This window comes from Papaver somniferum, chromosome 4 (genome assembly GCF_003573695.1).
Source record: "Papaver somniferum cultivar HN1 chromosome 4, ASM357369v1, whole genome shotgun sequence".
Taxonomy (NCBI): domain Eukaryota; kingdom Viridiplantae; phylum Streptophyta; class Magnoliopsida; order Ranunculales; family Papaveraceae; genus Papaver; species Papaver somniferum.
The window spans coordinates 141,892,282-141,907,380 of record NC_039361.1 but is presented as its reverse complement, the minus strand read 5'-3'; the positions used below and the strand labels follow the sequence as shown (position 1 = coordinate 141,907,380).

Below are 15,099 nucleotides of genomic sequence, written 5' to 3'. Positions count from 1 at the left end.
TATATCTTGCATAACAAAAACATAATGCCTGCAAATGGATTCATCTTCAGCTATGCTAAATTTGCGAGCTCGAACTCGAACTGACATATTGGATTTGTGGAGTGAAAGAATGGAGATTGAAGAAATGGTGTGAGTTGAAATGAATTTTGATATTGTATTTATAGGAGGATGAAATTGTGACCGTTAGATGAGATGATATGAACGGTCGAGTCTAGACCGCTGGCGATTGAAACTACACCTAACGGTTTTCTCTACACCGAGCGGTCGAGTCTCGACCGCTCGGTGGAAACTTGACCTGGCCTGGCTAAGTGGCAAATTTGCCACTTAGCCAGACCAGTTTGCTTGTTTGCCAGCTCCATAGTGGGTGCAAAACTGGCAAATCTATTGATTTGCCACACCCATAGGAACCGGCCTTACTAAACTCTCAAAATCAAATCAGTCATGAAGTTTAAAATGCCAAGTGCATACTCGTTCGAGAGTGCATAAGATCAGACTCTAGAATTACTCCTTGTTAGAGAGAAAATTGGGAATGTCAGAGCTTCCACGTACATAGCTATTGAAAGACATTTTTCTATTCTAAATTTTGTAATGTGGCGATTAATGAGAAATTTTAACAATAATAGAAAGAACACCGCAAGAGTGAAAAACAGCAAATTCCAGAAACTCATCGGCTCACCATCATAAGATCTTCCCCTATACAGCATGATAGTAAAGTCAATCAATCGTCAAACCCCAACAAACAACTCCCAGCATTCCTTCCAAAAAAAAGTCTTTCGATCATCTATTATCAGTTAAAAATCATCTTCCAAGTGTAAATGAGTTTGTTGCAGCAGCACCTGCACAACCTGCTGCTCAAGAGTATATGTTAGCCAACTTCTCCTCGAATCCACCATCATCGCCGTCGTAATAATCTTCATAACCATCTTCTTCATCTTCGTCAATCACCGATCCGATCCAATTTTTCTCAACAAATTCCTCATCCCTTCTCTCATCACCATCGTGATGATTAGTTTCTTGCTTTGACCTTGGATTATTACTACTGTCATTTACCGAACCCAACATCTTTTTCTCCTTGAGTATCTCATTTAGGGGTTTTGGCCCTTCAAAGTCCCCCACCAATGACCTTGTTTTAGTGACTCGATGCCTTTTGCTCCCAAACCTCTTTCCTCTTCCAGCCTCCATAGGTTTCATTTTCTCCTCTTTAATCTGTGCTAAGCTCTTTGGCCCTGTAAACAAGTCGGGAGTAGTAGTATCAGGTCGGCCTCTCTTTTTCCTATTAATAGGGACCTTGGGGGAAGCCTCAGATGGAATAAGATGTGGTCTGCGCCGGTTTTCATTCTCATGTTGCCTTGAGTTATTTCGACGAGTTTCTGACAGGCTCAGTAAGCTTCTTCTGTCGACACCACTTATGTCACAGTCTTGACTACCATACCCAACCGTCCTATGACTCATGCTATGCAGTCTAGGGTGCTCTTTGCTTTTTATTTCCAGACTAGTTGGGCCATACCTTCTAGGATTGCGGTACGGTTGATAACCTTCAAGCCTCTTACGTCTCCTTAGTTCATCCCGAAGATCCATGTCATTTCTGCCCTTAACTTCCACTATCCTAGGCAAGATTTTTCTCATTCCATATGGTACACGATCCAAATCCCTGTCCATCAAATGCTTGGAGGCACCACAAGAATAATCAAACATCTTTTCTTCATCCAAGTCAACATACACGTCAGGTATTCCACTAACATACATACATAACTTCTCCTCCTGTGTACTCCATAGGATCATATCCAACTGAATCCTTGTACTCGCGCTGAAGTATATGGTCATGGAGTCTGACAGCTTCTCTATCGTGTACTGGTACATACTCATGGTCATCCTCGTACTCCCCCAGCCCATTGTCCACCAGTACATCCAAACCTGGGGATGACTCCCACCACTCTTCTCGTTCAATGTGTTCCTCCTCAACTTGCTCCTCTGAGCTTTTTTGTTCAGGGCTAGGACTTTGTTCACTAACATCTTCTGCTGAACATGGGGTATCGGACTTGATAGGTTCCTCTTCATTACCTGGCAATGATGCCTGTAGAGACAGGCTTCGCTCCAATACTTTACTTTTAACTGGTTGTGGGGCAACTTCTTGAGGTCGAAACTGCACCTTCACAGCTGATTTTGATGTAATACATCTAACTGGATTAGATGGAGCTTCAATTGCAGGTTGTACTTTAATACTTTCTGTATACATCTTAGTTTCTGGAGGATGGATGTTAACTACTGGAGTTTTCTTCGGTACTTTGCGAGTAGCTGAAACATCGTTTGGACCATGCATGAAAGTGCATTTATCACCCTTGTTACAAAACCCGTTAAAGTAGAAATAACACGGCACACTGACTTTGTTAACAAGCACGGATGAATGTTGTGGCACAGTAGCAGGCAAGGATGATTGCTGTGGCACAGTAGCAGGCAAGGATGACTGTTGTGGCACAGTAGCAGGCTCGGACGTTGTCTCAGGTCGTTCTAAAGGCTGCAACAGTAACAAGAGGATTAGATGGCATTACGCACTCCCTAGAGGAACAAACAGTGTTAAACATGTCATGGAAATCAATAACACATGGGCATGTCAAAAGGGTGCATTAGCGGACTGAATATTGATAAATATAATAATAACATAGACATGTTGACTGATAAATAAAATAAAAAAGATCGAGACTAAAAGACAGTTCCAAGCATTCAAACCCAGAGATGAAATAAACAGAATATTACATTCATTTAAAGAGACAATGTTCCCTTCAGTCTTCTTATCTATGAAAGAAAACAGCTATATTTACAAACTCAAAAATTCCACAGAAATCATCAGATAATTTCCCCAATCATCTTTAACCAAACTCCTACTCCAGATACAACCTAAACACCAATTTAAAAAACTTGGCCTCCAAATCCTTCAACGATTCAGAAATTTCCACATTTCTATAAACTAGCTCTTACAGAGGAACCTATGCCCATGTGCATATGAATATACAACGGAAACTGAAAAACACATATTGAGCCCATGTGCATATGAATATACAATGGAAACTGAAAAACACAAATTGAGCCCATGTGCATATGAATATACAACGGAAACTGAAAAACACAAATTGAAGTTTGAACTGATAAAATATGGACATAGTATGATAAACATGGTCAAAATTGAAAGACAAAAGTTCCCAACATTATGAAGCATCTGCCTTCAAGCACCCAGACATGGAAAAACAGACGTATACATTTGTTTAAGTCCTGCTGACATAAATGTTATAAATGCAAAGAACTCCATTTAAGAAACCAGAAATCCACAGGAATCATCAAATTATTACACATTCATCTTGACCAAACTCCTCCAACTCTAACTTCAACCTAAATACCAGTTTCAAAAACTCGTCCACTAAATTCCTATTCAACCTAACTTCAACCTAAATACCAGTTTCATGAAATCAGAAATTTCTGCATATATATAAAGTGACTTCTACAAAAGATAAACACCAGCTAAGCTATAGGCACATGGATGTCAGATATGCAAAAAGAAAACTCAGACCTACCCAAATAATGCCAACATTCATAGTGCTACTATTTTCCTAACCTTATGACAGATTAAACTATACACTAATATCCAAAAACCAACAGTACACTACCATGAACAATACAAACCAAGATAATCCTACTACCTTCTTCAGACCATACGCAAATGTCAATTACAATCTGATGAAAATGTCACAAATCAACAGTAATTTAAAAGATATTTGTAGTGAAAAAAAAATGAAAATCTTACTGGATGTCGAAAAGAACAGGTGGGATTTAAGCAATTTCCAGCCAACCAGTAATAACAATCCCTCGGATTAAGCCTCGCTACCTCACTATGCCGAAACTCACACTCCATCCCCTACATAGATTCACAATCATTCTCAATATTAATAAAATAAAAATAGAGTAAAAATGTAATAACAAACCTAGAAAACCATTCAAAATCAAACAAGAAACCCTAAACCACAGGGTTTACAATTTCGGGAAACCCTAAGAGAAACCAAAGGAAATGTTAAAGAAAGATACAAACCTTTTTGCAGGTGAGAGGCGATGCTAAGAAATAAACACAGTCGGTATTCCCTTTCTTTATATCCATTTGAGAAAATGACGATGGTATGATTATTTCTCTTTCAAAACTAGAGGAGTCCGGAGCCTGAAGTTGCGGTCATGGCGGAGAGAAGAAGAACATTCTACATTTTACAGAAAGAGAAACAAAACTAGTGACGGTTCGGGCTTGGATAAATTTTTTTGTGGGCTGTTTATTGAGGTGAAAATGTCCGTCAAATCATAGCTGGACATGTGCTATGTGCATTTAACAAAACGGGCCGCGAGTTATAACCGGAAAGGTGTCACTATCCATATACAAAAACTCCAACAAAACAAATTGTTCACAAAAACTCCATTTAACATAAATTATCTATGTTAGCCTTCTAATTTAAATCACCCCAACAAAAATAAAAAACAACCCCACCTTTAATTTTAAATCATCCCAACAAAAATAAAAATCAACCCCACCATTAATTTCCATTATATTATCACCACCACAAAATAACACCACCAGCAGAACCACCACTGTGCCGCCACCACTGACCACCGCCGTCGCCAAAAACAACCACTGTCAACCGCCGCCACCGCCGTTACCGACCACCACCATCACCACCTCCACCGCCGCCAACCACCACCGCGCCACCTCCTCCACCGCCGCCAACCACCACCGCGCCACCACCTCCACCGCCACCACCTCCACCGCCACCAACCACCACCGCCGCCGCCAACCACCATCGCGCACCGCCTCCACCACCGCCGCCGCCAACCACCGTCGTCGCCAACCACCACCGCGCCACCGCCGTCGCCAACCACCACCGCGCCACCACCGCCGCAGCCAACCACCGCCGCCGCCACCACCACCGCCACCACCGCCGTCCCCAACCACCACCGCGCCACCGCCATCGTCAACCACCACCGCGCCACCGCCGTCGCAACCACCACCGCCGCCGCCAACCACCGCTGCCGACCACTACCATCTCGCCACCACCACCCAACACAACGCCACCACCTCCATCCCCGAAAACCACCACCGCGCCACTGCCGACCACCACCACAGACCACCACTGTCGCCAACCACCACCACCAGCAACACCACCATTATCGCCGACCACCACCACCAACCAGTCGCCACCGCCACAAAAAATGAATTTCATTGATCAATATTCAACAAAATAAGAAAAAAATGATGAAACCAAACAGAAAACAGAAAAAATGATGAAACCAAAATTGGTTTCACCAAAACTAGATGAAACCTAATTTCATCATTTTTCCACATATTGTCATTTCGCCAACACAGCTTCAATGATGAAACCAAACCAAAATAAACTAGGCAAAAATGACCAAAACTAGATAAAACCTAATTAGATTTCATCATTTTTCCACATATTGTCATTTCGCCAACACAACTTCCATGATGAAACCAAACCAAAATAAACTAGGCAAAAATGATGAAACCAAAGTTGGTTTCACCAAAACTAGATGAAACCGAAATTGGTTTCATCATTTTTCCACATATTGTCATTTCACCAATAACCACCGCGACCAACACCGCTGCCAACCACCGTGACCAACTACCACTACCACCGCGCCGCCACCATCACCACAATCCGCCGCAATGCGTCATTGCACTACTATTACCATCCACCTCCACCATCCAGCACGACCACAAGCACCACAACCGTCCACCGCCATCACCAACCACCAGCACCACTGCCGACCAGCACTGCGCCATTGCACCACCACTACCAGCCACCGCCAACACCTGCTGCACCGCCACGTGCACCATGACCGCCCATCGCCACCACTGATTACCAGCGGCAACAGGTGTACCCTTTGTATGGGATAAATAGAAAAGTGTATATATGTGATGTATAAAACGGTAGTGCCTCAACAGAGCCATACGACATACTTCTTCACACTAATGGGAGAAACATAAGTTAGTCGTAATTTTCCGATAAAACATGCACATTGTACATATATCCTATAAGTGATCACAAAAATTATGGTGTTTTTTCCATTATTAAAAAGAAACACAAACCTCCTTCCCAAAAGACCATGACTCATGATTAATAGTGCCCTTTTCAGAATGGCCTCGGCAAAAGACAACAAAAAATTCTAAATTAGCAAAAAATCAGATGAAACCCATTTTGGTTTCATCGTAAATAGATGAAACCATTTTTGGCTCCATCATAAAATAAGATGAAAAGATAATTGGTTTCGTGAAAATGTCTATTCAACTGCAAGAAAAATTACAGGAAATAGTATACATGTCCATTGATAGAAAGACATCATTGAAATGTCATGATTGATATGGCATGCCTAAATGCTATTTCGCAAAACTTTGAAAACACTAACGGATGAAACGTAGATAAACATAAATATGTATGTATAGATTGGAAGGGAGGCTTCGATTGTGTCATATTGATGGCAAATGCACAAGATGGTTATGTGTTCAATGGTTATCAACCAATTAATTAGGTTCAGAAGTTTACTGAAAGTTTGAAACTACAGTGCTTTTGGATGGACAGTTACCTCCATATTTCTTGTAATATTCAACAACCTAGTAGAATACAGATTTATGATCAGTTGAATAGAGTTTTTTTTTTTCAAATCTAGGGAATTCATGTGGAGTTCTAATGACTCATTGATCCTTCTAACCATGTATGTGTTATTGTTCATACCTGTTTCTGTAAAACTACTCGCCTTGAAGACAGCTCCTCCAGGAATATCCACATCAAACCTTCATATAATAGGAAAGATAAGAGCATTATAGTGTAGTAAGTACAAACGTAATCTGAAATCTTTACCATGTGATGACAAGATATTCACTTGAACCAATGTAAGGCATACCTGTCGTAGACTACTCGTTATTTAGATTCATTAGACAAAATGATGATAAAATGGTGGACCCAACAAAGTGAAACCAAAATTGTGAAAGGCATGATTCAATTATACATACCTGTCATAGACTGCTCGTTATTTAGATTCTTAGAAAAAAATGGTGGACTCATTAGACAACTATAAAACTATCAATTACATAGTCAGTTAAAACCATAACCATATTTAACCAAAACGTATTTGTCTCCAACAAACATTGGTTTCGATGATAAAAGTCAGTGAAACAAACCTGGTTGCAACCGAACATACCATATTACCAACATAGATTTAATACTCCGATTGTCTCCAAAGAAATATCATATATACCAACCACACTTGTGCATAACTCCCATCTTCCAATACCACGATTCTCGGATGCACTTGTTGTCGTGATTGCTGCGGTAGGATATTATAAACCGCTTGTTATAGGTGGTGTCGGAGCGTAATACTATTGATCAAGTAGTTGAACCATTTGGTGTTGGTGCTCAAATAAACTTGACGATCAGCACCAGAAACAGGTGGTGGAGCTATATGCCTTTCATTTCAATACTCTGCAGTTGCTGGAGGTGAAGCTGAAACTGAAACCGATAGCGGAGATACATTACAACAGGTTATCAACTCATCTAGATACTGCATTGTGATAGATACCAACAGACAACAACAAACTCAAAAATATTTCACACAAATTCACTTTGTGGACTCAAAAGTTTTTCTAAGAACTATTGTGGTGGTGTATATATTTCCATCCCAGGCCAATAACATTCTCGCTTAAAAGTAAATTCAGATGAAACCAAACTCGTTTCAAATAGAAAATTATTTATCACCAACAACGTTGGTTTCACCGATAAAAATTCAAAAAAAAATATAACAAAATGAGATGAAACCAAAATCGGCTTCACCAAAATGAGATTGCAATTTAACACCCACATAAGCTATGGCAGAATGAAGTCTGGAACCTAATTAGACCAACAACCATTACATGAACCATCTTACAAACACTTAAAAACACCACCGCCATTGCGCTAACCACAGACCGTGACACAAAAAAAATGAGTCAAAGAGAGTAAATATACCTTGACATAGCTCAACAAATATTATACGCTCCTTACTCGTGAGATTTCATTATACTCTTCCCGATTTCTATACAAAACAGTATGGGGAGATTAGTCTCTTTAATAATCGTTGGATATTCTCTTCGGATGATCCATGGGAAATACAGTTTATTTCTCGAAAAGTTGTCGCAAGCATTTATATCAAACATCATCTCCTGTAAGTGCTTGATCCAAAATTATCATTAAACATAATAAATCAATCAAACTGAAACAATCATGACTTCAAATTCAAATCTAAAATTCGTTGGAATATAAAATCAATTCAACCCAAAAGCCAAAATCGGGTCCAAACCATCATAAAAATATAAACCCAATGATAGATTCAACATAAGTGAAAATTTTATCTCAATTTGAAAATAAAAAATCAAATAGATTCAACAGAAACTCTTATAAAATTATAATTCAACAACAACTCGTATGAAATCAAGTAGAAAATTCTTGGTTTGTGGTCGTACAACCACTATTGAAGAAGTGAATCAATGGACGAAAAGATCGGCACCAAAAATTAAAAGAATTTGTTGATTTCTTGTTATTTTACTGCCATCCAATTCCTTTTTTTCTTCTTCTATTTCAAGTGATTTGAAATCCTAAGTTCTACAGTGTGATGGTGTTGACGGAGGAAAAAATAAACCCTAAGTTTTCACTGTAAATTTACAACTTAAAAGAAGATAAGGATGAGGTGTTGGTGCTCTTGGTGGTGGTGGGGGTGGGGGGGTGGGGGGTGGGGGGGAGATGGTGTTGACGGAGGACCAGGAAATGGTCGTCGATTTGGTGGTGGTGCGGAACGAAGAAGAAGAGGTTCTCCTAATGGTAGTGGTCGGATAAGACGAGGCGGTGGAGAAAATAAATGAAATAAGAGGAGGATGTGACGATAAAAAAGAAGAGGAGATGAGTCTCGTATACAAAGAAGCAGCAAAATGTGAGGGTAGATTAGGTATATTTTAAAAATAAAATGGATCTAAGTTACCTAATTTAAAATATTTGGGGTTTTTGTATCACTTTTGGTGAAAACGGAGTTCTTATAACTCTCAACATATGGTTGGAGATTTTGTCTACAATATATGGTCACCTTGGTGTTTTATGACTAGTTATGTTAACAAAAAAATAACAAAACTAGTCAAATAAAACCAAGGTGACCAAACATGTGGTACAAAAAATCCAGCCATATTATTTTTAATAAATGAAAACCATTTAATTAAAAAGTGACACAGAAAATCCGGGTCAAATAATAATGTGAAAATTTAGTTTTTATTACTTTAAAAAAAGCCAAACATAACCTTTTTACCTTGTCTTCTTCTTCTTCTTCTCTCCTTTCTTTTTTCTATTTATGCGGTCTTCGTCTCCCCACCACCGTTAACACCAGCAGCAACAAATATCTCTCCATGAACATCATCGCAACACCTCCGTCACCACCACCAACAACACCTCCGTCACCACCAGCAGAAACACCTTCGTCTCCTCCACGAAACCTTTGTCTCTTTTTCTTCTATTTCTATTCAGATCTATCACCAACAGTAGCTCCGCCACCATCAAACCAACCGATGTGTCCAGATCCACCACCGACAGAACCTCCGTCTCCTCCATTAACACCATCATCACCTCCTTCTCCTCCATTAACACCATCATCACCTTCTTCTTCTCCATCTACAGATTTTCCATCAACAACACCGCCTCCTCTTATTTTTGTTTTTCCCACCAGTACATCAGATCCGCCACCAACACTACTTCTACCTCCTCCTTTTATCATATAAAACCACCACCAATACCTTCAAATAGGCCACCAACAACACCTCATCTACAATCAACACCATTACCTGCAGATCCGCTCCCAACATCACCTCCGCCTCCTCGTTCAATCCTCTACAATCACCACCACCACCTTATGATGTTTTCATCACCAGCAAATGATGATACATCTTCAAAGTCGAAATCAATATTGTATTGGGAAATGACAGATTTATGATGAAACCAAAATTGGTTTCATCAAATTCTGACAGTTTTGGTTGGTGAAAACAGTAAACTAATGATGAAACCAAATTTGGTTTCATCATAAACTTGCCTATTTTCTGTCATGAAATCAAAGATTTTAATGATGAAAATTAAGTTTATGATGAAACCAAATTTTGGTTTCACCTGATTTTTGTCTAGTTTATTCGGTCTGACTTGGAAGACGGCATGTTTGGTTTCATCATTGAAGTTATGTTGGTGAAATGATAATATGTGGTTTCGATTGTATGTACAATGGTGGTTTTTATTATATGTGTGTATGAATTGGGAGAATGTGTATAGCAGGGTCTGGTACTGGTACTCCAGGTATTGATGAAGAAGTTTTGTTGGTAGTGGTGGCCTTAACTGAAGTTATGGAAGTGATAAAGAATGGATTAACTGAGTAAGGGTGGTGCTAATGCAATGAGAGTTGTAGTTGAGCTTCAGGTGTTGTATAAAGGACTGGTATGGGTTACAATTAAAGAGGTGTATGTCTGCATTGTTAAAAGTGTAATGAATTGGCTGAAGTTGATGAAACCTAATTAGGTTTCATCGTATTTTTTTCATTTTGTTGAATATTAATATCTGTGAAGCCAATTTTTGATGGTGGGATACAGGTGGATTATTTTTTGTTGAAACTGGTTGTAGTTGAGGGGGTAATGGTAGTGGTGGTTGTGGCGGCGATGGGGGTGGTGCAGTTGACGATGGTGGTACGTTTCATCTTATTGTGGATTGTTTTTTGTTGAAAGTAGTCTTAGTTAAGGAGTTAATGGTAGTGGTGGTTGTGGTGATTATGGTTGTGGTGGCGATGGGGGCGGTGCAGTTGACGGTGGTGGAAGGTTTCATCTTATTGTGTTTCATTTTTTCTTCTTCTTCTTTCTCCTTTATTTTATGATGAAACCAAAATTTGGTTTCATCTTATATTGGTGAAACCAATTTTTGGTTTGATCATTTTTCTGGTGGTGGCGCGGTGGTGGTCGGTGGAGCCGGCGAAGGTGGTCGGTGGCGGCGGCGATGACGGGCGGTGGTGATGTTGCTGGTGGTGGGTTGTTGTTCGTGGTGATAATATAATAAAATTTAAAGGTTGGGTTGATTTTTGTTTTTGTTGGGGTGATTTAAACAATAGAAGGGTAATGTAGACAGTTTATGTTAAATGGGGTTTTTGTGAACATTTTGTTTTGGTGGAGTTTTTGTGCATGGATGTGACACCTTTGGGGTTATAACTCGCAGACCGAAAATATAAATCAATTTTAGCAGGGAGTAGATTATGGAGAAGAAGATAAAGAGACGAAAAAGTTTCTATGGATTATGACCCTGAGATGGCAACAATATGGAAGAAGCTCTAGAACTTAGATACATTGCCAAGGATCAAAACCTTCTTGTGGAAGTGTGTTAATGACATAGTACCATCAAGTGAACGTCTAACAAGGGTTATGCATTCTGGAAGCGATCATTGTAGTATGTGCCATCATGTAGAAGAAACTACTAAACATATACTCTGGGACTGCTCATTTGCTAGAGCAGTTTGGACCTCTATTCCTGATGCTAGTAGAAGTATGGAAAACTCTGACATGAGTGTTGCTGAATGGATAATTAGCTGGTTTACCAATGAGTTTGCTAAACTAGATGAGAATTGGATTGTAAAGATGGCAAATATTGTATGAGAACTTTCGAAGGAACGATGCAGATTTGTCTTCGATGAGAAGAAACCAAACGCAATCGAAGTAATCCGCAACATTCAGCATATGAACAGTATGACTGGTATATCTGTGAAGAGACTACACGGTACAGATCGCAAGAACAGTTCAGTTGAGCCAATACAGGAAAAATGGATACCACCTGCTATGTATACTTATTCTTTGTGCTGTGATGCTTCGTTTAAAACTGTTTCTTCCATTAATCATACAGGAATATGACTAATCCTTAACAATTCTGCAGGTGCATATGAACAAGGAAGATGCAATTATGAACATGGACACCTAGACACAGAACATGCAGAAGTAGAAGGGTTGATGCAGGCTATACTGCGGACGGAAGAACTCAACTTGCAGCGAGTATGCTTTGAGATTGATGCTCATAATGTAGCAGCAGCAGCCAAAGGAGATTACCAGAAACCGTATTTGAAGGGAATACCTGTGAAAAAGAAGCTAGGATTCAAAACCTAAATTCTGATTCGGAAAACCTTCTTATGGCAGATGAAGATTCATTTGATGAGTTTAATCACAAAGTGTCTGAAATTGTTAATACATCTTTTGCATTGGGTAAGACTGTTCCTGAAAAGGACATTGTGATGAAAATTCTCAGATCGCTACCATCTAGATACGATTCTAAGAAACACGCCATCGTTGAAGGAAATAACCTTGGTGTGCTTTCCAGAAATACTCTTGTTGGGAAGTTGAAGATCTTTGATCATGAGCATATATCCAAATTTGGAAAGGATATTGCTTTCTAAGCACAAAAGAACACTAAATTACTTGATAAAATTAAAAGTGTTGGCATCTTTGAAGATGATCTTTCTGAGACTGATTTTTCAGATGAAGACCTTGACAAGTCAGTCTCATTTATCATGGTACAGTTTAGATATCTTCTTTTGAAGAGAAGTAAACGGTTCACTAGAGATAAACCTAAGTCATCAGTTAAACCTCACAATCGTGTTCCTCCTAGAAACAGGGATACTGACGATACTGATGACGAGGATATGCCACAATGATTCAAGTGTAAAGGTTTTGGTCATTTTGCAAATGAGTGTCCAAATCGTAGAAAGTACACTGGAAACAAAGGTCTTGCTACAACTCTTGATGAAATGTCTGACAATTATGATTCTAATGAAGACGAAAAATCAAAGTTGCACTCTTCTGTGAAAATACTGATTTTGATAATTGTAGCAATACGTTCATCAATCTCGATATTCTTCCAGAAGAAATTTAAACCATCTTGGAGGATAAAATGGATTTCTCCTTGCCCACTGGAAATTCTTCTTCTGTTTTTGCAGGTTCCACCATGTGTCTAGCAGCCTGCACAGGTGTGATATATGAACCTTCCTCCAGTTTGCCATGTTCTTATTGTACTCTCAAAGGTCATGAGTTATCAAAATGTTTCAAGTACAAACATAAGATAAGATATGTCAACAAACTTCAACGAAGAGCAAATCGATTAGCTAACAAGCTCAAACTTGTTCAGAAATCGACTGAGGTATGTAATCTTATCTCTTCTCCAAAGAAGTTAATTTACAAAGATGTTTCTAGACCATTAGAAAAAGGGTTTCGGTCTGAACAGTCTGGGAAACAAAGAACTAGGAATTCCATTCAAGAAAGGTATGGCGGACAGATCATTGTTCACCCCAGCACAACGTAATTGTGTTGGTTATGTCACTAAAAGAGGGGTATTATAGACAACTCTGCCTTCTTTAGGGTATGAGTTGTGCGTACGTGAGTCCTTTTAGTGTATAAAGGTTCTGTAACCCTACATTCCTTTTTCCTTCTCTAAGAAACTCTTTTATCACAAGTTAGATTGTTGAGTTGTTCTGTGAATCACCTTCACGAATTCATATTGTTATGGAGACTCCAAGCATCATGGGTTCTGATGGAAAAGATGTTAATATGATTGTTAATCCATCAATCATGAAGGAAAAAACAATCCTCCTTTACAATCAAATCTGAAAAGGAAAAGGAGGAATGTGAGAAAACCAAGGGTTGTCGCTTCAAATCTTCAGAAATTTTCTAGTGTTCTTGAAGAATTGAAGGAATTAAGAAAGGAAGTGCAGCAAATAAAGGCTTTTGTGTTTAGGACTCTTGAAATTCAGAAGGCCCTGGTTCGGCATCAGTCAAGAAGGTTTGTTGATATTTTTAGAGCACTGCTCGGACGAACTCGCAAGTGTTGCTATCTCAAGCTTGTTGTCAAGTTTAGTTTCCAAAACTATAAGTATTGATTTCTAGTCTACTCATAGCTAAGTCTCGGACTAGGATAGAAAGTGTAGTTGATCTCTAGACTCCACGGCGTTCATCATGCAAGGACGAAGAACTAATCAATGAACTGGTGGAACTTCATCGACAAAAAGGTATATGGAGACTTGAACTTATCTATCACTCAAAAGTCTACTTTATCTCCTATCTTGAGACAAAAGTCGTATTGCTATATAGGCTATGATTATACACATGTGTTATTTCGAGCCGAGTTATCTCGCTTTTCAATTTCTCGAAATATGTGTTGGTAAGCTTTCTCTTTGGCCAAGTTCATCTTTACTAGTGACGTAAGTCATATTTGTTTCAATTACTTGAAAATCGCTTTAACGAAAAATAGTTTGTGAAACAACAACTATATAACGCCCTCTAAGAATGTTTCAATGATTGAAATGAGAGTTTAGAATATATAACCATGATTGGGTATAAGAATTGTGTGATAACTCATACTTGTATAAGTCCAATATCCTTGAACCAAAGTATGCGTACTTTGTTGCTCAGGATAACCGGAACTAAAGTCCGCGTATCAGTATGCGCACTGACGGAAGTTCATATCCAGTGAATTTCTGCTGGAGTTTGTGAACTGAAAACAAACTTATTTCGGGTACTTAAGTATGCGTACGTAAGTGGGTTATTTTCTAAAAACAGTTTAATTCGTGAACTGAGACATTTATATATTAAGGAATGCAATCTTTGCAAACCGTGGCTATAATGTTCATGAATCGATTCGAGTGAATCAAAATTATTTTTGTTTCGATTGTGTCTTGTATACTTCTATGAGATCTAAGCAATTGAACAACTCTCTAACTAGTTCATTTGAGTCATTTGAACTAGTTGTGGTAAAGAAGAATAAGGTTGATATGAAAGTACTCATATGGCTAACCTATGGTTAACTAATGTTGAACCAACGACTTGTACACGTTTAGGTACGGTTACTTAAACCTAAATGAAGTTGCATTTCATGTGTGTATAACAATCTAAGTTCGATCTAACGGTTGAAAAATATTAGCTTGAATCTAATCAGGTTTTCATCTAACGTTGAATATTGAATGCTTTGTTACCAAGGTAAC

At 39.0% G+C, this 15,099-nt stretch overlaps 1 protein-coding gene across 1 annotated transcript; it reads right to left on the bottom strand.

Annotated features, from left to right (window-relative positions):
- Positions 1-494: 494 nt before the first annotated feature.
- On the bottom strand, positions 495-4,267 carry LOC113271411 (zinc finger CCCH domain-containing protein 17-like). Its single transcript, XM_026521262.1, has 3 exons — positions 4,079-4,267; positions 3,797-3,907; positions 495-2,515 (listed from the first exon to the last, which is right to left on the bottom strand). The coding sequence occupies exons 1-3, from the start codon at positions 4,142-4,144 to the stop codon at positions 1,736-1,738; spliced, it is 957 nt and encodes a 318-aa protein (XP_026377047.1). The 5' UTR covers positions 4,145-4,267; the 3' UTR covers positions 495-1,735.
- Positions 4,268-15,099: the final 10,832 nt, after the last annotated feature.